At 38.0% G+C, this 26,375-nt stretch overlaps 3 protein-coding genes, 1 non-coding gene and 1 pseudogene across 4 annotated transcripts; 1 reads left to right on the top strand and 4 right to left on the bottom strand.

Moving 5' to 3' along the window:
- The first annotated feature begins 4,637 nt into the window (after window positions 1-4,637).
- Window positions 4,638-9,172, top strand: LOC146169684 (trans-L-3-hydroxyproline dehydratase-like). The gene is made up of 7 exons (XM_083390805.1): window positions 4,638-4,867; window positions 5,256-5,405; window positions 5,906-6,063; window positions 7,095-7,264; window positions 7,843-7,938; window positions 8,300-8,415; window positions 8,808-9,172. The coding sequence occupies exons 1-7, from the start codon at window positions 4,707-4,709 to the stop codon at window positions 8,950-8,952; spliced, it is 996 nt and encodes a 331-aa protein (XP_083246931.1). The 5' UTR covers window positions 4,638-4,706; the 3' UTR covers window positions 8,953-9,172.
- A 750-nt stretch (window positions 9,173-9,922) lies between these two features.
- Window positions 9,923-15,160, bottom strand: LOC146169682 (trans-L-3-hydroxyproline dehydratase-like; annotated as a pseudogene).
- On the bottom strand, window positions 12,212-12,286 carry Trnaa-ggc (transfer RNA alanine (anticodon GGC)). The gene has a single exon. It is a non-coding gene; the product is annotated as a tRNA-Ala (tRNA).
- A 1,934-nt stretch (window positions 15,161-17,094) lies between the features above and the next one.
- On the bottom strand, window positions 17,095-18,413 carry LOC146169681 (cytochrome c oxidase subunit 6A, mitochondrial-like). The gene is made up of 3 exons (XM_083390125.1): window positions 18,299-18,413; window positions 17,955-18,097; window positions 17,095-17,300 (listed from the first exon to the last, which is right to left on the bottom strand). Exons 1-3 carry the CDS (start codon window positions 18,393-18,395, stop codon window positions 17,208-17,210), a joined length of 333 nt encoding a protein of 110 aa, XP_083246251.1. The 5' UTR covers window positions 18,396-18,413; the 3' UTR covers window positions 17,095-17,207.
- Window positions 18,414-23,711: 5,298 nt separating this feature from the next.
- LOC146169680 (solute carrier family 22 member 4-like) lies at window positions 23,712-24,956 on the bottom strand. The gene has a single exon (XM_083386936.1). The coding sequence runs from the start codon at window positions 24,954-24,956 to the stop codon at window positions 23,712-23,714; it is 1,245 nt and encodes a 414-aa protein (XP_083243062.1).
- Between the last annotated feature and the right edge of the window lie 1,419 nt (window positions 24,957-26,375).

Raw genomic sequence — 26,375 nt, 5'->3', positions numbered from 1 at the left:
AGATTGTCCAAAGGATAAGTCGTCGCCTAAATTAGGGGGCGTGGCGTTAAAAAAAAACTTGCCGAATTAGCAGATTTAATGAGTTTTGAACCTCGTTTCACACTTAAGGATCGTTAGACTGCTACAGACTAAGTTTCGAAATCCTGGTAAAATATTTTGTTTAAGAAATGCAACCAGTGCCTTTGACGATACGAGATTTGCTATCAAAAACAAATACGCTATTTTAACTTAAGGGTTGTGTTTTTGAGACTCATTCTTAAAAGTCTCACGTGCGTACATATCGGCTTCTGGGCAATTTAAAGCAATACTATTTTTAGACATGCAATTGTTTTTTATGCCAATGCTCTACAACCTGTGTGCAAAATATGCATGGGGTGTACCAGTACGAAAGGTATACAAGGGTGCAATCACAAACTTTTAATGTGCCATTAATATTTGACATTCAGGATATTACAAAAAAGATGTAGGTTTCATGTTAAAATGGTCAAAAAAATGGTCTCTTTGTTATTTTGTTAAGTTTGTTGGAATGCTGTTTTTGACATGGAATAGTCCTGGCAAGCAGCCTGCAGTTATAATCGGTGTGCGAAATTTCTGCAGCTCCGCTTGGTTCAATTGAAATAATTAAATCTGGATGAGCGTAATGAATTTTCATTTTGTTTTTTACCTCAGTTTAGCCTTGAAGTAAACAGGGTGCATGAGTTCGTAACAACAAGCTTAGGGGTTCACCAAACCAAAAAAGGCTAAAAAGCACTGTTCTATGCAAAAAAAGCGCAACGGAAACTGAAAAACTGTTTTTTTCAAATTAGGAGGCTACGTCACGCGTACGCAGCGGAGCGCCACAAAACCGATCAGAGCGCAACTCGAAAGCTAAAAGGAACAGCTTGGCAATGAACTGGACTTCGAAAATTCCTAGCGAAACTATTCGACAACAGTAGTTTCGTTGACAACATTTTGACAGCAATGATAGAGTTTGGGCGTCGCCTCAGGAAAATTTTACCTGAAAACCTAAAAAATTCTTTTCAACGTTTTTATTTTATCTGTTTTAATTATTTGAGTAAAGACTTCATTTGTTTTCGGATCGGGTCGCGCTATCTTTGTCCAAAATATCGGGTATCGGCATCTGAAGAACACATAACTATTGGACAACCCTATACTATGACTAACGAACAGCTCGAAAATAAACTTAGATTTCACGCACTTAAAATCACCGCTGTGGAGTTGGGTAAAAAACCCGAATCTGACTTCGATGCCCGACTCGAAAAATAGCAAGTCGAATCCGTTTCTCGAGCCCCAAGTCCGACTCCTGCAAATTTGCCAAATCCACCAATCCCGCTCCGTCTCTATAACCTGTATTCCATTTATTCATATCCACCATGAGGTGTATATACAGTAATCCAACTACAGGACCTATAAGTATAATATAGGTAATGCATGTAACTCATCATATATGTGGTTGGAAAATATTTTACCATGTTCTATCCAACTTTTACAATGTACATTTTTGCGGGCTTATCGGTTTTAAATATGGTACTCCGTTCAAAATCTTTGTTAAAGCGATTAATAAAAAAACTATATTAATTCATAATTTTAATCATTTTTTTCGTAGTATAGTAAACATAGATGTTGGATACAACAGGACGGATCTAGGATTTTTCTTAGGGGAAGGCATGGATTTTGTTATAGATGACGTAACCAGGTTGATGACGTAACCAGGCAACAGGCGAAACGATGCTATTATTTGTTTTAAATTGACAAAACGTTTAATTAAGCTATAGGCGTAACGCTAGCTTTTAGCATTATATCCATAGTTCGACATAACTTGATATGATGGTATATTTTAAAATATTTCTGGCGAATAAGTTGTTGGGACAGTTGATCCCACATCTGTACAAAATCCACTTCTGGCTCAGTGCTTTCCAACCTATGGACCGCGACCCATTGGTGGCGGGTCGCGAAGCTATTTTAGGTGGGTCGCGAAGCATTTCTAAATGTTGCCGTTTTCTATTAGATCGGGAAAGTGATGCATTATCATTACGTAAAATTTATTCAACAATGCAATAAAATACGTAACAATTATATGCGTTTGGTCGCATTAACTATTTCAGTGCGACACGTGTCGTGTATACATTGTTGTTTATATCCTTAATTTGTTTTTTCTATTCGTTTGGTCATCACATTGTGGGTCGCACAATAAACTTGCATTAAAAGTGGGTCGCGCACTGAAAAAGGTTAATAAGCACTGATCTATAGCCCTTCTGAAGCTGCTTTTTGACTAACAATGACAGCTTACGTATCGTTAGTACATCGAAAGCCATAGCAGACTTAATCTCACTGCAGGCTAGTTGTTTTTCTAGCCTGTCTTGCTTGCATCATAGATCGACAGATTCGGTGAGTTTGCGTTGGTTTTCGCTGTACTTGTTCGAAACTATAGGGTGCTATCGGTGCAATATTTTACTAGTTTTATTCTTATTTCATTTATTTACCAATACATGGCGCCGCGATCTGTCGGAAGCCTTTTCTTCTTCACAAAAGTAAATTTCTCAGAAAATACTAAACTGTCGTTGTATATGCGTTTTAATTCTAAAGAAAAATCGTTTGGTATCGTACATTTTGACAAATATTACGTTTAGATAACGCAATCAAATATGGCGTATCTTGAAAATAAATACACATCAGACCCGTTTTGTCCTAATCGCTGTCGAACTTCGATACTTTTGCTACTATTTGTTTACAAAGCATAACAGTAGCTAAATAATAATTTAGCGGTATCCTTTCCATCTATAATGTTCTATCTGAAGCCTGCGAAGCAAAAACGATTTTTATGAATGGGATATTTCGAGTATTACCCCGTTACCAAGACAATATTGGGGCTAAAGTCACATCGACTCAATACAAAATTATGTTGTTACAGTGATAAGTATAGGGCGAATATTTTTTGACTTAAATTTTGTCAAAATTTACACGTTAGGTCAAAATTTGTCAAAAATTTGTAAAGTCAAAATCAAATAAAAATGCACATATATAGTTTACAAAATTAAAAAAAATATATAGTAAGCTCTTTAAAATTCGTCGTTCAGTTGTTTTTAAATTTATCGTTCAATTTTTACAAAAAAGCTTTTAAATCGTTGGTATCTGATCCGCATCAAAACGATCATATCATTGAATGTGTAACGTTAGGCTAGTACCATTTGAGGCACCGTCTCCATTCCGATAATATGGGGCATCCCTAGCCCCTACCAACGACTATGACTGGTATGCTGTTGCTGTCTAACCAACCCAATAATTAAAGATAAACTGGTATAGTGTGAAAACATGCTCTGATCTTTGGAACACTATATACGGATCTATTCATGTTTAATGGTGAAAATAACGGCCCAAATAGACGTAAAAAGCGACATGCTTTACTGCTCAAACGTTTCGGCAAATGCTCATGCCATCATCAGTGATATAAAGGCCACATCAGTTACACCCGTTTGTATACACTTTAGTCGCATAAAAGAATGATAAAAAGGTGCGAAACAACCGTCGCATAAACGATGCTCTGATCTGTGTAAAACATTTCTCAATTGCCTATTATTTAACTGACCGCGTACTAGAATATCATTGCTGACGAGTTAGCAACGGTATATCTACGCAGTTTCAGTAAAATTTATGTAAAGCCTATTCATGCCATCTTACGCAAGTTCCTGCCCCATATTGCTGTTTTGTTCATGTGTCGGTCTAGATTTTTTGTGAAAGAGTACCAAGTGAATTTTAATCGTTCAACATGACCTTGCGGCACGAAGGTAGTTGTTTGGCAAAAAGTGGAAACCTAATGTGTACGCTTATGTATATATGATGTTTTGTAAATTAGTCTTGTAATGTGCATGAAATAAATGAATCAGCGTGTTTTTTTTTTCTGTACCTACATTGATCGCCACGTTAATGTCAACAGAGTCTTAAAAACTGTATTGACCATGAGCAAATCTTTGAAGTAGTAATATTTACCTTTCAGTCTAAAATTTCAAACAAGGCATATGAGCACTGCGAGGCAGTGGACCGAAATTTTTTCGTTTCGCTAGGTCAACATTTTCTTGCAGAACGGCTATCCAAGTTTTTCAATTAAGGTTGCAGCACGTGGAGTTGTGTAATTTAGGTAGCCTACTTCGACAGAAGGTAGAGATTTATTCAATTGGAAATAAAATGTTACTGGTCTTATGTTCGATGCCAGGTCTGGGACTATTACACTTGCTCTTGTAGGCTGATAGCCAGTGCAGCTGTCTTAGCAAGTTATAAGTTGAAGCCAGGAAAGGAAATGTTTTAAAAAATCCGACATAAAAAATCTTCATTGTCTTAAACCTATTTACTATTTTACCGAAACAAAACAAAATATATAAATGGGTGCACTTGTTTTGCTGCAATTAACTCATCAATGTACCCGAGAAAGCTTTATAATCGAATCACAATTATTGCTGTACATTGCAAACCCTCTGAAAATGATTTAAAGCTTTAGAGACTAATTCTCATTGCGGACCCTCTAAAACTGCTGTACGGACCCCAGTTGGTCCGCGGACCCTAGTTCGGAATCCGCTGCCTTACAACTATATAGGCACATAGATATTACAAAGGATTTCCTAAGTGTCACAGAGTGAGGATAACCGCCTTATTTTAGACTGATTAGAAATTATTTACGGTCAACAGCTCGAAAATCGTAAACAGAAATAAAGATGGGTGTACTTGGTCGGTCGGTCAAGACGCTGGAGGCCATCGACTATCACTGCGGTGGTTCACCCATGAGGGTTATCACGAGCGGTCTACCTGAGATCCAAGGCGACTCCTTTCAACAGAGGCTGGATTTTGTCAAGAGCAAGATGGACTATATTCGAAAGTATTACGCTTGGCGGAGTCGATTGCCACGTGGTCACGATAGGCTTGTTTTCGCAACGGCTTCAAGAACCATTTTATAGTAGAGTTTTTCGCGTCTTTTATGAGAAACATTTGGCAACTTATTAGCTATATTTTTAACACAGCAAGAAGAGGGCGGCTAAATAATCTTCTCACTTCATTTTTATTTTGAGAACAAACCTTTATAACTTAAATTACAGTTGAAATTAGTGTTGTTTGTTTCTTACTTTAGTGACCAGCTTTGCCATACTATTTTTTTTCTAGCTATTTTTTTGCCGGACGTCGGTTCGAATCTCACTCGAGGCGCACCGCCGCAGTCAAAAGTGAGATGTGTAATGCTCCAGGAAAACTGAGCAACTGTTTTGTTTCAGGGTCCTCTGCTGGGAGCCGCGGGGTTACCGGTGCATGACTGGTGTCATGCCGATAGCGCACGACGAGGATGTAGCGGATGCAGGGGTGGTGTTTCTGGCGGCGACCATGTACCTTCCTATGTGCGGGGAGGCCACCATCTGCTATGTAAGGTCAGTTATGTTGTGTGAAAGGTTGTCCACGGGCTGGTAAAAACGCCAAGTACCGAGGCCTAAGGTTTGATTGAGGTCACATAGAAACAAACACACCAAGCAATCAAGAATTAATCTTGTAGACCTATACTATATAATTGTCATCTTCCGTCATTAGCCGAAATATAGGTACATCGGCACAGTGCTAAGACAATGCAAGCTGGTCAAATAAAATATTCGACTTTGAACCTCTTAAAGTCAACAAAAAGAGCGCGTAGTATAGTCAAGTGTCGGCCGAAAAAATTGTCATTTCGGCAACGGTAAACGGTAAATAGCTTTGTATGTATTTTTTCAAAATTATGTTACTTAAGGAAAAATGTAGTCGTGTTAAACTACACGGTTGTTTTTAGTCCAACCAACATCGGTCTATTACTACTGAAAACAAGGCTAAATCCATACATTGGATCAACCTGAGGTCCACAGAAAAAAAGTGAAATAATAAAGTCGTCGCTTTTTTCCAGATGGTTGCTGGAACACGGCATCGTCAAGGCGACTGAGCCTGAGACAGCCCTGACCATTCAGTGTCCGGTAGGTTTGGTGAAGGTAGTCGCCGAGTGGAGCAACGGCAAAGTGGGCAAGGTCCGATTTAACAGCGTCCCATCGTACCCACTGGCTCCAGGTTAATTATTATCGCAACTGCCCGTTAAAGACTTTTATCTGCGGCTTCCACGTTTTCGAATTGCACTATGTCCTAATTTTACACTTATAGACATCTTTGAAAAATGAATACAAAGACTAGGGATGACAATAACAATGTCCGGAATTGTGTTTGGTAAAGCTTGCGCGCTAAATTAACGTTGACGTATTTTTTCTATGTATAAAACTACAATTATACGATGAATGACCAATTTTTAAATGAATGTTAGTATAAATCTTATGAGTCATAAGTTATGACAAATAAAAAGATGCGAACTATGTCAACCTGAACTAAAAAATAAACAGCACAAATTCAATTTGCGAATCACTATTGTCACTAACATTTATGCGGCAAACAACGAAAAACCCTTCGTAGAAATAGATAGTTTTAACCAGGGTTGGGCAGCCTTTTTAACAAGGGCCAGTTAGGAAATGTAATGCTTACAGGGAGCCGCACATCAGATAAACACTAATTCATATTTTCAGCTTTTAATAGAAAAAAACTAATGAGCTACTATAGGCTGCGACTACGGCGTTTTGTCAGTGCTGTCTACTTGTGATTCGGAAATAACTTTTCCTACGTTTCCAATGACGCCTTTCTCGTACTGACAATTTAATTAACAGCCAAAATTCAAAACCAGCTGTTAAACACAACATCTCAGTATATATGCGTGGCAAAAGTCTGTTACACATTGACCCTATACTAAACAAGTGTAGTTGTGTCAAAACAATTATTTATCATAACAACGTGATACAAGTAAACTTTATGAATGAAGATTGTTTTGTAATAGATGCTTCTTATTCGAGTTCAACAGCATTAGTGTAGCGCTGTAGCTTATGGGTTACATCGCACTTCAAACAGGAAGCTGATAGAGCAAAGTCCGAACATGGTGCACACTCATAGCCTTATTTAGGGAAAATTAGCTGGAAGAAGGTGAAGGGCCGCACGAAAAATGTAAAAAGGCCGCACGTTGCCCACCCCTGGTTTTAACGATTCCCACAACTTTTTGCCAGATTTGGAAATCGCCCTTTCTTCGGGCCAAAAAATCAAAGCGAACGTTATGCATGGCGGCGGAAATTACGCCATTGTTTCTCAAAATCAACTCGGACTGGAAATCGAAAAAGCAGACACCCAGAAAATGACTGCAATTGCGAACGAAATCACAGAGAAGGCCGATAAGTTGGTAAGTTCGTTGTTTGGGAGAGACATTGTTTTTTCTCCAGTGTATATTGGCTGCATTGCCGTGTCACTGGATGACAAAGAATGGTAACGGCATAGAACTTACAGATAACGTTTACAATGTGACGATTCAGTATACTATCATAAAACTAAGATTCGAACAAAGGGTAAAAATGTGAATCCTACTTTTTATTAAGGGCTGACCAAAACATCCTGTAGCCATCGATGTTTGTACACCGTGCTTAATAAAAATGTTATTTAATATTATTGCATTTCTAAATTTATTTATGTTATATTGTGTGTGTTCGGGCAAAATATAAGGACAAATACATTCCGCCCATGAGCGCCCGACGGGGAGCAAGGGGTGACACTTGCCCCTTTGGAATTTCAAAAAGCTATTATCATTATTGTTTATAAGTATTAATTTTGCATACCAATTTCTACTAATATAAAATCGTATATACATATTAATGTAAAGCATACTGCTGTAAAGCATACTGCTGTAAAGCATACTGCATTACCATAGTTCTAACGTTTTGTTTTTATTTAAATGACGCGCACTGGAAATATATATTCGTTTAGATTTCTCCGGAAATGTGCGGAACAATCATCACGAACGACAGCGTGGGTCAAAGTAAAGAGGGTAGAACTCATTTCGTCGTATGTGGAGTGTCGATGGTTGGTATTTAGCCGGAGATCAAAAACGGCTTTTCCATAGATCCTTTATATGGAAAGTTCTCCATTTGTTTCAGTTTCAGACTTACCTCAATTAAAGATGTACAGGTTACACTCCTAATTCCTGTATAGCTCCTGACTAAATTGTCTCTGACTTATATGAATTTATGCCATGACCTAATTTCTACCATTAAAGGTAAATTTTATTGCATCTGATGTCAGATACGAGGGGAGATAGTTCTGTGACGCCCTTAAACAAATCTGAAACGACGCACCAGGGTGTCGCGACGCAGTTTGAAGAACCTCTGGCTTAGCCAACTTGATCGCCGTTTCGTAGCCGATTGATTTGCTTGGTGTTCTTCAGGTAAACAGGGGCTTTTGTGGATCGGGAACCACAGCTCGGACGATATTCGACCACTTTTTCGGCGACCTAAAGATGGGGGAATCGCGAAATTACGCAAGCGTGGTGACGATGCAAGGGTGAGTAATGGTCCGCCCACAAAACCGCTGACTCAGCATCACCCATGAGTTCTTCTATTTTCAACGTTTATAATCAATACAACTGTAAAAGAAGCGCGGTTAGTGTAATCTGGTTTAATAGTTATTCACTAAATAAGAACTGTTTTTAAATATCTGGAAATCAGGTGACACTAATAACCAACAATTTGTATTAAAATCTTGACACGATTTTGCGTAACGTTTCATTAGGCCAAAGTAGAAAATCCGATGAAGCACAGTTGTGCGAAAGCTTTTCCAGGTTTTTAATTTTCAGTATAAAATTACAGAAAAGGGGCTAACAAGGGGAGAAAAAATAGGGACCAACAAACGTTATAAATGTGTGTTTCATTTTTTTTTTAATTTTTGGTTTTTAGGACAACAGCTACACCGATACACTCAGTTAAACTGGAAGGCAGGGACGCCGTTGTGATACAAATAGAAGGTCGTGCTTATTGCACAGGGAAGCATCAGTTTATAATGGAAGCAGATGATCCTCTTGTGGATGGATTCCTTGTGTAACCGTGGATGTTGTGCCGATGCGCTTGGGCCTAGTTACTACTACCGCTGAAATAAACGCGTTGGCCTATAGGCTTCATTAGAACCTAACATTGTACGTTGCGACCTGAACAATTTGCTGGCATATAGTTTAAACAAATTTCCCCCTTGAGTGTTAAAACAATATATTTTTTAGGGTAAAATTGTACAAAAATGAGGGAAATGCTTAGTTCAACCAACAGTCTTGTCGCGTATGTTCTAAAGTGGTTGTACATTTAAAAGTTTTAAATAAATCAGACAATTATGTAAAATACTTGAATTGTTTAAATAGCGTTTTTCATTAAGCTACATGGAGAAGTAATTCCTAATTAAAATGTGATTTTCAAAAGTAAATTTTCTAAAGAAAAATCTTTACGGAACATTAGGAACACATCTTAACATTTATATACGAAAGATCTGTTAAAGATCTCGGGTTCTTAACAAGAATTTAATTGTAGGATATTTACACCAACAATCAAATGAAAATCCTGACCCCGCCTCTGCTGTAACCCAGATTCGGAGTCCACAGCTAGCATAACATAAACTTCCATTTAGTAATGGTAGTGTAGATATCCTATAACGTGAAGTTGCTTGTACTAATACAATATAACAAGCATTCGCATTTGTTTGTTTCTCGACTCGCTCTTTTCTGAAGCTGTAGCTCAGTTAGTACAGTGATGGTCCCGGAGGTCGTGAGTTTGACACTCAATGCAGGTTAGTTGTTTGTTCTGCGTTCGCTTTCGGTGTACTATTAACATAACTTTAGCGTTTGCTTTGACACAAGGTGTTACTAATTGTATTTATAGCTCACAACCCAATTTTTGCCAAATTTATTTTTAGTGAGAACATCATAAGGACTGGAGAACGTTTTGCTACGGAGAATGTGCGAAATAAATTCGGCATAACGACGTAACATCAATAGTCCAATTACACTGGGAATCCATCCACAAGAGGATCATCCGCTTCCAATACAAACTGATGCTTTCCAGTGCAAAAAGCACGGCCTTCTATTTGCCGCATCCCTGCCTTCCAGTTTAACTGCACGAATCGGTGTAGCTGTTGTCCTACGGAAAAAATCAACAAAGCATTTATTTAACCTTTGTGCTTTAGGCCTTTTTGGCGTCCGGCACTTACGGTAATGCAAATTAATTCACGGTGGCGATCATTGTTTGGGGGTGGGTTTGTAGTAAACAGCCAACTCGTTGAAATATTTTAACTCCACTCAAAGTTAATAGTAATGGCAACAATCGGGTCGAATATATGTAAATCCAAGAACGGGTTCAAACGAACTGCTTGAATATTATTTTTGAAAGTAGCCCAAACCACGCCCAGGTGCCAATGTGCTAGTAATTATTTCTATAACATCATCGAACAATTCGTTGCAACATTGAGACCCACCGTATTTTCGGCAAATCAATTCAGATAAATTTGGCGTAAATTGTTTTAAGTATAGGACCTATTTTTAAAACTCAAATATAAAAGCAACGCAGGCACTACTTCTGTTTTTATGAACAGGTCTTGCGCAATGGATTTTGAAACCATCGAAATGCCAGTTTAATGCTATGATTTTGAGCAGCTAAGCTGCCAGTTCAGCTGTTCACGGACTTTTTGATCTGCTACCGTTTAGTCTTTGTTTTAAGTTTATAACGCCGGAAAACCAAAGCTAAAAAATAAACACGACTGCTAAAAAACGTTAATGATGCTGGCGCAAGCTTTGCCCTGATATGTCGCGAACCATTACTTACCCTTGCATCGTCATTACACTTGCGTAATTTCGCGACTCTCCCAACTTCAAATGGCCGAAAAAGTAATCCAATGTCGTCCGCGCTGCGGACCCGGAGCCACAAAAGCCCCTGTTTATCTGACAAACACAATGCAAATAAGTCAGGGGTTCTTCAACTGGGGTCCATGGACCCCTTAGGGGTCCGTGAACTAGTTTTAGGGGGTCCATCAACCCCTAATTAAAATATTAGTGTATATTTTAGTGAAATCAGCAGATTTAAATTGCGACATTGAAAAAATTGCGACATTGAAGTTTCAAGCTAATGTTAAGTTTGCACTAAAGGGTAAATTGGGCGAATTACTCTTTCTAATATTTAGGTTTGTCATGAGCTTTCTGGAAAAATATTAAAAAGTAAGCATGTCACTTCATACCTTTTTAATTTAAAACTGCCAAGTGTGGGGACTTAAAAACATATATCCGTTTTTCTAGGACAATTTTTTCAATCATTCAAGGTGCTATAGCTACACAAAAGTTACTTTTTTACCTAAATACCAACCATCGAGTCCTCATACACGACGAGGTGTGTTCTACCGTTCTCGTCGTTCGTAATGTCGTCGTTCGTAATGATCGTTCCACATATTTCCGAGTCAACCTATAAAAACTATTTTAAATAACATCGGGCAGATAATTTTACTATGGATGTCAGATACTTGACATTTTTTTCCAATAGCGATAACCAACATTTTTGACCAAAAGTAACGCGATTCCATTCTATACAAAATTACGTCATTACCATGCCCAAGTAGCCTAAGCAAACTAAATCAAATTAAAATTGGTTTAAACTTGTTGTTTTTTCAGGTTGTAGGCCTTAATGTTTAGCTAATAACCTCAGCTGTTAACCTACTATTTTTTGATAAATTTACCTTTCAAGGTTGGAATCACTGTATTGAATGGAGAACTATAGCTTAAATCAGAAGCGGCACGCGTGCCAAATGTGGCTAATAAAAAATGGCCTCTCCCCAAAATAATAAAATTGTTATTTAGCCAATTGCCAAAAAAGCTCACTAAGTTTGTTATACAGCCACTTGCCATTGTTTGGTTCACAAAAAAAAACAATCGCGGCAGTCACGACAACCAACAATTAGTTTTGATATAGTAACATTATACTGTGTGGAGGCTAGCATTCACATAATATTATATAGCTTGGTGTGAAGAAACAAAAGTCAGCTCACCGAGAGACACTTTGATGTAGTGATGCACATTTCTACTAGACAGTTTTTTTTCAAGTTTAAACAAACGTTCTTATTTTTGGTAAAAAAGCGCTTTTATGATTAAAAAGAATTGGTTCGGTTACGAAACTTTGGCACGGAAAGAAGTTGTAAGATAAAAATTGGCACGCCGGCATGTTTGAGTTGGACACCCCTGGCCTAAATCCTTACGTTTTGTGTGTCAATTCGATAGTATCGAAAAACCCTAATATACCGTGCACCTTCGAAGGTAGAGCAAGCCAGAAAAACAACTGGCCTGCAGTGAGGTTCGAACTCACGACCTCCGGTCAAGCCGGGGCCGTCGCTCTACCAACTGAGCTATGCAGGCTCAGAGAGGAGCGAGTCGAGAAACAACCATGCGCCAATACTTGCACATTTTGTTAGTACAAGCAACTTCACACTGGGGGATCATCAGTCCGTATCAATCAATGAAAGACACACACAAACATATGTGTTTAATAACATCTGTGATCTAGCCCCTCGGAAGTTGCTTTAGGAGGTCGTGAGTTCGAACCTCACTGCAGGCCAGTTGTTTTTCTGGCTTGGTCTGCTTGCATCATCGATCGACAGATTCGGCGAGTCTGCGATGGCTTTTCGGTGTACTATCTTCGAAGGTGTCAAGCTTTTTAGCAAACATTTACAGCAGGTTGTGCGGCTTTCCTGCAGCTCTTTACCCGGCTTCGACCTTTCCTTTTATACCTAATTTATATAGTGTGTCCTATGGCCAAGTCGCTCATTAGATTTAGTCATCAATTTTTACAAGCCACATAGGTAAGTCTATACTACTTTCTACAAAATAAAGTCATTCAGGTTTAAACATCTTGGACAGTGCTTCAGTTTTTTTTAACCTTTTTAATCAAATCCCCTATTTTTAATCTAAGTTGTTATTCATGCCACATCAATGAGCTGTAATGGTTAACTTTTAGGATAAATTCTTCGCTGTTGATATAGAAAGTTTTAAGTAAGAATCAATGAACTCAAGTATGGTTGCAGGAAAATTTTCTTAATTTGATAACATGGTCCTACGCTTGGCCAACATTGACCCAAGAACGAAAGCAGATAAGTCTTGCGTTGCAACCAAATTACTCTACGTCAAACCAATGTTTAGGTCCAGTTGCCACAAGGTGGCGAGAGAGAACCATCGTCTTTCCATTGATAAACTTACCAAGGTATCAGCCTTCGCAGTAATCTTGTTTGCGACTGCAATTAATTTCTGGATGTCTTCGTTTTCGATAACCAGCCCTAATTGGGTTTGAGAAACAATGGCGTAATTTTCACCGCTGTTGATTACATTCGCGGTGATTTTTCTGCCCGGCGATATAACCAATTCCAAATCTGACAAATAGAAGTGATTTATGTAGTGTTTTATTTGTCGCTATTCTAAAAAAATAAGTACGGTTGATTAGCGACACTGAGTTGCTTTAATAAATTTAAGTATGTCACATTTTGGAAACAGGTACGAAAATCCGACATTAAAAGCGGTCAAGGTAAAATCTTGTCCACTGGCGATTCAATTCAGAAGCCACGAAAACCTTCTACGTAAAAAATGTACCTGAAACCAGTGTGTACGACGGTACGCTGTGAAATCGGACCTTGCCCACTTTGCCGTTGCTCCACTCGGCGAAGACCTTCACAAGACCTACCGGGCACTGAATGGTCAGGGCTGTCTCAGGCTCAGTCGCCTTGACGATGCCGTGTTCCAGCAACCATCTGTAATAAGTACCGCATAAAGTTTCTTAAACTTCAAATCAGCATAGCTTTGACTTGAGGTTATGTTTTGACAAAGCTTTGCTCATATTCATAGCCTTAAACGATTTTAACTGCGCGTAGACCATAATGTCACTGACTAGCGAACATATTTTCCTGATACAGAGCGGTGTTTATTGTGTACAAGTCGGCAACACACAGCCAATACCACGAACGACTAGCGCTGACCGATAATTCCACGTTTTTAATATGGTAGAAATTCCAAGAAAGGACATATCCCTCCCAAAATCCCATGTAGCCTACTTTGTTGAGGGATGTCGATTACCGCTAATAGCCGATATATATCCTGATTTCCAATTTCACACAAAATTCGTTTGTATTTCGTTGAGTATATTCTCAAAAATTGCAATTTCTTATCAATGTAGTGAAACACTGGTACGAAGCGTCTCTCCACGTGAATGCACTTTAATCCTTCAAATAAAGCGACCGACCTTACGTAGCAGATGGTGGCCTACCCGCACATGGGTAGGTACATGGTCGCCGCCAGAAACACCACCGCTGCATCCGCTGCCTCTTCGTCGTGCGCTATCGGCATGACAACAGTCATGCACCGGTAACCCCGCGGCTCGAAGCAGAGGACCCTGAAACAGTTGAAAAACATCTGTTTGCCTCGTGGAGTTTTTGCTATTCAGAACCATTTTGGAAAAAAGAAAATTTGGGCCATTTTAAACAAAAACCAAAGTCCAAGTAAACGTCAATCGATAAAATATCAATATTTTAAGTAATAGTAGTGCACTTGATTTATTTTTTACGATAGGCCTCACTGTCACAACTAAATGTAAACAACGGAGCAGACGCTGCCCGAGGTTTACAAATTGGTCAACAATCATTTTACTTATTATCTACCACTAATTTTATTACTATTACTAATAATTGCCAGCCGTAGGCGCAGTCGCACAGACACGTGCGAAGGCACAGATTTGAAATAAATCCTGCAGTACGTAACCGTTGTATAGCACTTTCTGACCTTATCGTTGTTTTGCTAGTTTTACATTGCGTTTTCGTATCTATTTTTTATTTCTAAAATTTATTTAAAACCGTTAAAATCTACATGTTTTTTATCTACGCACTTTTTGTTTCCAATTATTGTAACTTTCAATATTGCCACTAAATTTATTTATTTTTGATGGGCAGCTCGACTCGAAGACCGAATGGTCCTTTCGCTGTCCTTGTGTTATTATTTATGTTATTTTGTTTTTTCGATGTTTGCAAACATGCACAAAAATAAATTGAATCTGAATCTGTCTTTAGCAGACACAAACTATTTGACATGCTTTCCAATGTAGTCCAGTTTGTTCTTAGCAAAATCCCGCCTCTCGGCAAACGAGTCGCCTTGGGTTTTTGGAAGTCCACCACTGATGACCCGTATCGCTGACCCTCCACAGTGATAGTCAATCGCCTCCAACGCTTTGACCGACTGACCAAGCACACTCATATTAGTTTCTGCTGACTTTTTACTGCGTGGGTGGTAAATGTTAATTATAGTTAAAAAATATTTTATGCCCACGCATACATTATAATCAACTAAACACGAAATTTATGTATTAAAACCTGTCTTTTAAAACCAAAAATTAGACACACAAAATAGAAAATAACACAAATGCAGCTCTCTCACAAACCCTGCCTTAACAGAACGGTATGGTAACTTTACGTCATGCTGACAGATGTTTTTTTCGATCAACTGATACAACTGTAGTGACGTAATGTAATTAATTTTGAATATTATCGGCGTGTCATAAACTCAGCCGTTGTGCCTTTTTCCATTCCTCGCCACCTATAATAACTGGTGAAATACAGGGAATTGGCGTGTTTTTTAAGTTAGGCTATAATTTTTTTCCTAGAGTGCTGGCTGGATAAGTTTAGAGAACCAATGCCTTAATCCAAGCTAGTAGTAAAGCTGATAATTAATAGACCTGTAGGTTAAAGAGCTGATATGACTGTGACTGACATGCTAAATTTAACTCCTACTTCTCAAATCCAATGGTACTCGAGGTTATGCTCGAGGATTTTTCTACTGTCATTACAGTTAGCCTATTGTGTTTCTGTTGACATAATCATGGCGAACGGTGGTAAACAAACAACAAACCTGAAGGGATACAGTCACGCCACCTATGCGGATCCCGGAGGGTGCGTGGCCACCACAAACTGTATTTTCTCGCGTTTTTTTGACAACAAAAGGTAATTTTTATAGTTATAGGGCAGCAAAGAAAGGGTTACATTTTTGGTGTGCAGTCGGTAGGCTAGTAATAAAAACAAGTTTTAATCGCATTTCTAAGTACAATGTCATTTTTTGGGGTACCATCCCTTTTTCTTAACATTTATAGGCCCCCTCTTCTGTTATTGGTATGAATTTGCTCCTTTTACGCGAAGGCGACATGCAAACTAAGTTACGTTATGCAGAGTGACTCTACACAAGCGTTATTTGTGTTAAATTATATGATATATGCCATTTTATGGAGATGCGAATTCATGTGCTTAAAGTTTTGCTAATTTAAACCAAAAAAATTGTTTTCGGCGGTTAGACTGCTTTTCATCTCGCATATTTGTGCACGACAAGGGTTATAAAATATATGTTATACGACAGAACGTTTTGATGCCCTCGCTCCTGTCACACTGGAGGTTATTACGAGGAAAAGCCGGTAGCGTGTTAAAAGAAAAATCATTTCACGGCACGCTCTTTTTAACTTTCGGTTTTAGCAAGGGTGATATAATATTAAATGTTTTTGTTAAAATTTCTAATTAAGCAAAGTTTTAGTACTGACAGAATTAAAACAAATTCAGTTGATAACAAAACTCGGCTTTTGGCCTTACACTTGTTGTGTTAACCAAGGCTGCGGAGTCGGTTAAAAATAACCCGAGTCCGACTCCGGCCAAAAAAATAAACCCGAGTACCGATTCCGACTCCGGTCAAATGTGCGATTTTGTCGAGTCCCGAGTCCGGCCCGGACTCTACAGCCTGTATTTCACCAATTTACGTAACTAAAATAACGTGGATATTCAGCAAGCCACTTATAGGGGTGTCGTGGAATTTACTCACTCACAATAAATGGTTGGAAAATATTAATCCATATAATATTCCACCTTTACAATTTCCATTTGGCGGGCATATCAGTTTTAAAATTTGGTACTGCGCATGCGCATGTCGGACTCGGGTAGTTTCACGAGTTCTTACTCGAGTCCCGAGTCCGACTCCGCAGCCCTGGTGTTAACAGAGGTTGCTGACATATTAACACTACTAATGCCAGTTAATCGCCCACTGTTCACACCTTCGAAGCAAATGTAAATGCGGCCAAAATTGAACGATTTTAAACGAATCGATGACAGCGGTACTCGCTTGCAGAATTCAAAAAACACCACGACGAATTTCAGGAGACATATTTATTTCAACACAGCTTAAGACAGGTTTATGTTTTTTTAGGGTTGGGATAAGGGTAAAACAATGGTCAAATCAAACAAGAGAGGATTTAGATGGATGTCCTTTCTCAATACCACTCCTCCTCATAGCCGACACCAGGCACGTAGTTGGCTTTGGGGTGGTGGAAAAGGGAATGGTTGCCGTCGCCCCACGGAAACCTCTGCTCAAACACAAGAAATTATATCAAGAAACAAAATCGGGATAAGAGTGTTTACAACTAAACATTCGTAAAGCAAATCATAACTGATTTCTTAGTGCGAAAAACTTGACATAATATCCTTTTAAGGTGTTTTGGGGGACCGAGACGGTCCCCAATATTTCTCACAGCGGTTTCCCAAATTTTGGACTTCCAACTTTTTGGTATTTAAATGAAACACTTGCGGTCTCTTAAAACTACTTAGCGGTCACCCAAACCAAACCTTAAAAAAAACCCTGGGTGTGAGATTGATACACTAAAGGCTCCATTATAGTATTAGTATATGTTCTGGAATATACTTCATATCTCATATCATACAAATTGCATTGTAGGCACCGAACCTGTTTTAGCTGCGTAGAGGGGAATTTGTTTTACAATCGTTTTTTAAATAAGCTAAAAATATCAAACGGCTATTTTTTATTATGCTGCTTGTTACACAGACCACAAGTAGATAATCAAAAGCATAAAAGAACCAAAAAATAGCAGCTCTCAATGCTATCCACACATTCAACTTCTACACAACCTATACACTTTTGCTTTACTGTCAATGTTGTCGGTAGTTTAAGGTAAATCGATCCCGATCTCATACTGTGACATTTCCAAAAAAATAATGCAAACCTTGGATCTGATACCAATGTGAGAATACGGTACATATTCTGGACGTGAATGACTAAGATGTTCCTTTTCAGACAAGTATGTATTGATGCCCACCAAAGCAAGGGTCGCAGGAATGAAAGTGAGTGACATCACTTTCATCAGTTCTAAACAAGACAAATGTTTTTGTTATTACAAAATGTGGAATTTAGTAAAGCATCAATTTATTTGCATTGTTAGAAAACAGTACATAGTTAACATTTACATAGGATGTTTAACATTGTTTTAACATATAAACATATTATATGAAGTTATTGTACGATGGTATAACAATTTATCATGTTTCACAAGGCTATACAAGCACTTACTTCGAGTTTTTAGCAATTGTTCAGTACTGCCATGGGAAGAGTACCTCACATTTCTCATCAAAGGAACCAACAACTTATGACTCAAAGCAAATGACATTTTTTTTGAAATAGGTTTATACCTGCAGAACAAGTCCAGGTAAATAGTGTTACAAGCGAAAACTTCGCACACAATGTGTTGGGGAGGTGGTCAAAAATAATGCAGAAAAAAAAGCAAGCAAAAATTTGCTCTTATCACTTTTTTTGTTTAAACAGAATTGCAACAGGCAAAATCATCAATTCATAACACTCAACCGGATTTGAAATGCATACATGCATAATGCATGTACACTCTTCAGCATAATTTTAACTCTGCAAAGACACTAAAACCACCGGCTTAGTTTTGAAAACTACTTGATTTGGCAACTAGACCTCATGTTTTTTATTTTGTTCCAAGTATTTTTAAATGTTTCATAAAAATCATTCCCAGGTTGGACACTTGGACAGTTAGGTCTGCCGAGGGCTCAAATGCGCATAATTTTCTTTGTGATTATGCATTGTGGTATAGTTATTCATTTGCAGCCTTTTCAGTTAAATAAACAACGTTATTATACATTTGCAGAAATTTTAGTACCTGCAAAGTAGATTTGCATTTTCACAAATGCCCTAACTTAGACTGGACCACATTCCATGCACAATTAGTGTGCTTTCAGTAACACATCTCTTGTCAGTAGAACATTTTTTTTAACCAATTGTGTGCAAACTGTACAGAGTTATCATGTGGCCATGGTACCCCACAAAATGTATTTTTTGCTAACCTTGACAACTACACGCAAAATATTTAACACTATGCAAAACTGGTTCGATTTTATGTTCTATTTTGTCAAAGATTCACACGATTACAAACTGATAAAATGGCTTGTTTTACTAAAAATCTATGACAGTACCAAAGCTGTCACATGACCCGATGAAACTCTACTGCATTTCCGCCAGAGATTTTTGGCATGATATGCTTACCAAAATCATGTCAGCGATGTCATGTGGTATGAAATACTGTCATGGCTTGGTGGATTTCAAAAATTGGGTTTTCGGCGAATATATTGTCCTATTTTAGCGTAAGATTTTAACCGAATAAATTTACGCATTAATCTTCGGCGGCAACAAATTATAGAAAGCCCAAAATAAGCATTTCTGCTCTGGCTTTAAAAATCACCCGGAGGAATTTGTAATGTCCGGGCACCTATTTTAACATCCATAAATTGAGCAAAATTTTACTGAATAAATGTGGTCTTAATTCAGATTGGAAAGTTTGGCATGCACAGGATACAACAGTAAAATCTCTTTAGTCTAACAAAAGTTTCCAATTAGGGTTTTACTACCTCAATGATTACAATCTGTATATAATATTAATACAATATTTAAGGTCTTACTAATTGTGCATTTTAGTGATATAAAACCATTTAATATAGCAAGGCAATTTTACAAAAACTTATATTTTTAGTAAGATCAGAAGTGTTTTTTTCATAATTTTTAAATACAAATGGTTTTACTTAGATATTGCACTTAGTGTTGTACAGTTTTTAAAATACTTATAGATTAAAGTGGAACTGAAGTGGATTATAATGGGTAAAGTTTAAAAAAAAACATAACTTTTAATTTTTGAATGTGAAAAGCAACACAAAAATTAATTACAAGGTGAAAAGGTTTGATATCCAATATTTTTTTAGCATTACAGACACTCCAGGGTACATTAGGCAGTTGGCAATGGTTCTAATTTCTGTCCGGGGTTTACATTGGTAACATTATTTGGGTTGAGGATTTACACTACAGCTGGCCCAGATTGGAAACTTTGGATTCTGGGGGAGGGGGGGTTGGACAATTTTGCAGCTTGAAATTGCGCGGCTGCAATAACATTTTTGCCCAAATTTGCTTGGCTGTAATAATGTTTTTTGTATAATTTGCCAGCTGAAAATGGAGTACTATACTAAAAAATGTAAGGGCGGCGAAAATTTTGCGCATTTGAGTTTTTTCGCAGCTGACGGCATTTAAGGTTGATTTTACACAAAATGCAGATATGACTGCAGTTAATAAGCGTATGGCCTTCTTTTTCAACCTGGCAGCTGCTCTTGAGAACAAAGTTATTTGCATTTCACACTTTGCTAAGCTCAAGCCCTGTGCAGCTAGAAAAAAATTACGCTTTGGAGTGATTTTTATGCTTTGCTCCTCTGCCATTGAAGCATGAAAGTGATTTTGCTGTGCATGTTACGCAGATATAGTACAAACGCATTTCTCCAGCTCAGCTGTAGTGTAAATAATTTCACGCCCAGCTCAGAGCAGCTGTAGTATAAACCAGGGCTGGGGAGCCGGAGCCCGGAGCTAAGCATTTTCTCTGGAGCCAGAGCCGGAGCCATTGTTATTAATTTTGTGGAGCTGGAGCCGGAGCCATTTTTATTATTTTTGTGGAGCCGGAGCCATTTTTATTATTTTTGTGGAGCCGGAGCCAGAGCCCTTTTTATTACTTTTGTGGAGCTGGAGCCATTTTTCAATTTATGGTGCTAAAGCTCGGAGCCAAAGGATTGAGTTTTACTACTCCGGAGCTGGAGCCGGAGCCAAAGGATTGAGAGTTGTACGACTCCGGGAGCTGGAGCCGGAGCTAATGCTATTTTATGATGGCTCCCCAGCCCTGGTATAAACGGGTCTTAAGTGCAAGTTAGCATTGGGTCAAGTATTTTTAAAATCATTATATTTATTTGTGGCACTGGTCTTGTGATCTTTATAGAATCCTACCTTTTTTTTTTTTACAGTAACGAAACGAATAGTCAAAATTGAAATGAGTAGATAAATATAGGAGTATAAATATAACAATAATAATACTTGACCAACCCAAGCACAAGCGCTAACTCGCACCCCAACCAAAATAATGTTAGCAATATAAACGATCCTCGAGACAAAAATGTGGGATTCTAGACCAGCGCAATATATTCTCCTATATTTATTTCGGCGCTTTTTGGAATCCGTACCTTTTCATTTTTTAATTATTGGTGTCGCTTTCGACGTCCAAAAATCAACAAACGTCCAAAAATCAAAAAGCGCCTAAAGCTTTTATCTAAATAACATCGCACAAGTCGCACACGAACTTATACTCAGTAAACTTGTGTTTATAAAACTGCCCTATGTTACAAAAATTTTCTTATCCCAGAAAAAGAAATATACTTCGGATGAGATGTAGAATTTTTATGTATTTTAGCGTTTGTTATTTGACTCTTATTTAGTAAAATACGTCATATAAAACAGTGCAAATTAAACTAAAAAATTCACTTATTACAAAAATGTTGTAGATGAATTTAATTTATAGCTATAATATAAACAATTACATATAGCAATATTTCCACTCATCCATTTTAAGCAGTGTCCTTGTTTCGTGACATTGAGTTTTGTTTAATTTTTTAGAAAATTTACTAGCAAGCCAATTAAAAAAATGTTACATGACCGTATGCTGCTTGAACTTATATTAAATTGTACTTTTTATTTTTAATGCTTGGTTTTGTTTAATTGCTTTTAAAATATTATAATATCTTTGCCTACAGCGAATGAAGTGCCGTTGTACGAGAACAATTAAGTCAAAGTTATGATTCCACTTCTCATTTAACAGTTCGAATTGTTCAGATTATTGAAAATATAGTGATAAAAGTGTGCAAATATTGAATACAAAATTGTCGGGTGTCGTTCCACATAAATTATGTTTTGTCCGAGTGTACAAAACATGTAGAAGAGACCAGCGACGCTTTTGCCGATATACGTTGAACAAGGAGTTCCCACCTACAATAGGCCAATGGGATATAATTTAATTTTAGCCTACATCGAACTTTTTATCTTTTTTAGAAAATGTTTTTTACTTTTAATTGAGCAGATCTTGTTTCTTATTATACAAAATGTAAGTGCAACAATGAAAGAAAATGAAAATAGTTTAAATAAAAATGCCATAGAAACGACTATTTTACCGTGTTCGGTCTGAGTATCCCTTGAGAGTTTGATGCCTTTTCACAAATTGAGGAAAAAAATAAAGGGTGTAGCCTACCAATTATTATTATTTATCGCTACGGGCACTCATGGCATGCCACCACAACCTTTCCTTGAATGAGCCAAGTTATAGCCTATTATGTTAAAATTTTGTCGTTGGCGAAATACTTACTTATTTTGTCTAACACGCGTGTCCCAAACTGGGGTCCGCGGACCAACTGGGGTCCGTACAGCAGTTTCAGATGGTCCGCAAGGAGAGTTAGTCCTTAAGTTTTCTTTAAAAGTACCGTAAGGTTTTTCTCTGGTGACATCATAAAGCATCTATTATGATGTAGTATCTGCTATCAGCGAATCGTTCGCATTAGTTATAGAGTTGTTACATTAGTAAGAATCGTGACTGCACTAAATTAGTGTACTAGAAGAAACATTGGTCAAATTACACTTGAATTTTATTGGGCCGCGAAATATCAAAATAGTTCCAACCGGTCAACCAGGCAAAATTTTTAGAAAAGTTTGGGAACCGCTGGTCTAACACATTACTTATTTTGGACGTCAGCCAAAAGACCTATTTAATGACAACACGAACGTCTGAATAAAACACAGTTCGGAATAAGACCAAAATAGGACTAATACCGGTACCTAAAAAAATTAGGACTAGGCTACCGGTAATTGCACATTTCCGTGTTCAACCGGGAACAGAAAGTTGATTAAGAATATTTGTTTAATGACGTCTCGCTTTGTGACGTCATCTTTAAAATGACCACGACTCGCTCCAAACAAAAAACATTGATATGCACTGGGCCCCTACTCAGCCCTAAAATAATCTGGCTCACTAACAAAAATATTTTCCTAAAGGGAAAACTGCACTGGTCAATGACTATTGGAAGGTTTTATATTTTGTAAACGTCAAACTTGTCTCGGCGTTTTCACCTTAGGCCGTGTATTGCGTGTACTGCAAATAAAAAATAGACGAAATAAAAGCGAGTAAGGAAAGAGGCAAGAACAGGGGTTTTACTATTCTGCACCTTGTTCGTATCCTTAGTGCATATTTTAAATACGTACGGCCAAACAAACCGATAGCATTACTACATTAACAAAAACTTACGATATTTGTTAGACCCAAACAAAATAGACTAAACAAAAAAATAAGTCTTTAATGTAATTGGACGCTAATTTCTAAACGTTTAAGGAAACTATAAGTTGTCTACCGCAGTATGAGGTAGGCGCCGATGCATTTTCGGGTACTTGTTTTCCTAGTTAAAATTTCCCTTAATGAAAACACAGACCTTGTATCGAGTGCGCAGCATCGTTGAACTTCGTGGCGAATGTGTATGTGTCAGGCACTGAAAACTCATACACGATTGTTAGGCAAGTGCAGCATTTTGACACCGCGCACAACTGCCAACGATTATATTTCCTAAATTTCCGGTTCTTTTGTGTTCCAAAGCGAACTCTGTAACTCGTGTGTTACTTCCAGGGATGGGGATGCTTTTCTGTTGGTCTGCCCAGAGCTGCACCATTGCTTTCTCAGCATTGTCCTTGCCTCGTCCACCGTTTGAGGTAGCGAGGTTCCTTTGGTTTCAGGCAAAAAAGCACAGGCAAAAGCGCTAAGCAAAACTAGGAAGGCAGCAGTTAGGTAAGGTATCAGATTAATGTCTTCTTCCTCGACGTAAATCATAACCGGTGACAGAACTCCACCAACTCGTGATGCCAACACAACAATAAATATCACGGTTTGTCTGGCTTTGGTGGGAAAAATCTCCATAATTTGAACATAAACAATCGCGTACGACGACGATACCATTAACTTCCCAAAGAGATTCAGCGATATTAAAACTGCCACTTGACTCTCTGGTACCAAACAAGTTACGATCATGGAGAGTCCGAAGAGCGTAGTTGGCAAAATGTAAGTGTTGACTCTTCCCAGCTTACGTTCGCAGACAAAAAATAAAAGCGCTCCCCCCAAATCTGTAAAGCTTGACAAAAATATATTTAAAAACCGATTTCCACTAAGGTTGTTGGTACCAAATGCCAGAGCAAAATACATTAAACCTAGGACAAACCACATAAAAGACGAAATAGCAAGACGAAACAACAAAACGGGATCCTTTCCAATCTTAGCAATGGTTTGTGTAGCAGAAAACGACTTCTGATCATCAACCTCATGAGGAAAATCCAAACTTTCGCCATGGCTTTTGTTAATTTTAGCAATCTTTTGCCTAATCTCTTTGGCCTCGTTTAATTTGCCTGTCACCAGCAACCAGCGTGGTGTTTCGTCGATTAACCAGTAGTAAGGAATATAGAGAAGTCCAATTAAACCATTGAATCTGAGAAACAGGCGCCAGTCGCGAAACCAGTATATGAGTGGTGACATCAACACGTACCCGACCGAAAATCCCATCAGAAGGACAAAGTACATCCACAGGCGATATTTTTTGGTTGTCATTTCAGATCCTATAACAGAAGCGATGTTGTAATTTACCAAGTTTCCGATGCCGCAAAGCAAGTATAGCACAATATAAGACCAAACATCGGGCGCAAAACTGAGCAAGAAAACCGAAATGAACTGCCAGGCCGTAAATATAAGAAATACCGGGCGCCTTCCAAATCGGTCAGCAAGATATCCGCTCACAAGAGATCCGAGCATCATTCCCACAAACATAACGGATCCAAATACAGGTCTCATCCATGCTCTGTCACATACGAGGTTAAATTCAGTCACAGCTGAAACCTCAATTCCTTCGTAGTACATTGATTCACAGGGAACCTTCGTTCGGTTTTCCTGAGAATAATTGCGACGAGAATCGTATTGAAAACACTTGCTTCTTGAAATTTTCCCATTATTTCTCGTTTCCCAGGGTATTGTGAGGTTTAGCGCTTCTTCCAAAGTTAAGTTTGAGTTTTTAAAGGAACCGGTATAATTGTCCACTTGGTTAAATACGTTGCAGCGATGAGAAGGTATAAATTGAAGGATTAAAATCTGAAAAGTGGTGAAAGCATTCGGAATGGACGACAAAAACAGAAGAAGGCACAGGCGCTTTTCGTAATACCCAAGCTTTTCCTCTGTTGCCATCTTTCACCTCCTTAATGGTGGAATTTAGTTGTTTTAAGGAACTTAATGAACAAGGTACTTTTTCTAGAACAAACATAAACACATTTAAATCTAATCCGCAGAAACCTATAGCAGCAAAGCTGCTTTTAACATTTTAATCATGTATAGGTTTTATCGCCATTCGACTTTACATCTTGAGTACGACTGTTAGCAGCATACCACAAGCAGAAACAGCCTTTGTTCGAACAGGTTAAACAAATCATGACAAAATAGGATTCCTTGCTTTTGTTATATAATAAAGTTATATCGGAAAGCTGGGTAGCTGAAAATGCCAATTTGTTTATAGTATTTCAAATGTGAGTGCTGTCTATATAAAAGGCTAACCAAACTGCCTACCAAAGCCTCACTCACTTAGTGTGTATTTCATTTGCCCTCATTGCTCATATCATACATGGGTTCATGGGTTGTCATATCCTATTGAATAAGATTGTGCTTATTTCCGATTTATGGAAGCTTTCCTGTGCTAACATTCTGTCAATTCAAGACTTATTACACCAATCAAAACAAAAACTGTAACGTTTTCGTCGTATGTAGTTACGGTATTAGGTGTAGGACGGTTATTTCTAACCTTGATGTCACAATGCCTAATAAACATTAACATAATGGTACAAGTCAAAACTTTTTTTTCGTGTTTGTCACTACATACAGAATTTATCAAGGCTTTTCAAAAAAAGCAGTAACTAGTATTTGATAAAAATCGTTTTTGTGATGTAAACAATGTAGGCTACTAATGTTTGGCAACATATATCAGCTAAACTTTTCAGGGTAATAATTAATACGAGCACACTTTAACCTGCTTTTAAATCGTATTAAACTATTGAAATAGATCAGCTATTATAGCTTAAGGATAAAGCTAGCCGTCGCTGCAGTATATCCAGTACAAAGAACCCTCTGACAACGATCATCAGTGGAGCTCAACTACATCGATGAGTAAACTGCAGGAAACCACGATTCCTTTTTGTTTATGCT

This window comes from Ascidiella aspersa, chromosome 1 (genome assembly GCF_963924565.1).
Source record: "Ascidiella aspersa chromosome 1, kaAscAspe10.2, whole genome shotgun sequence".
In the NCBI taxonomy this organism is placed as follows: Eukaryota; Metazoa; Chordata; class Ascidiacea; order Phlebobranchia; family Ascidiidae; genus Ascidiella; species Ascidiella aspersa.
This window is presented reverse-complemented; position numbering and strand designations above follow the sequence as displayed.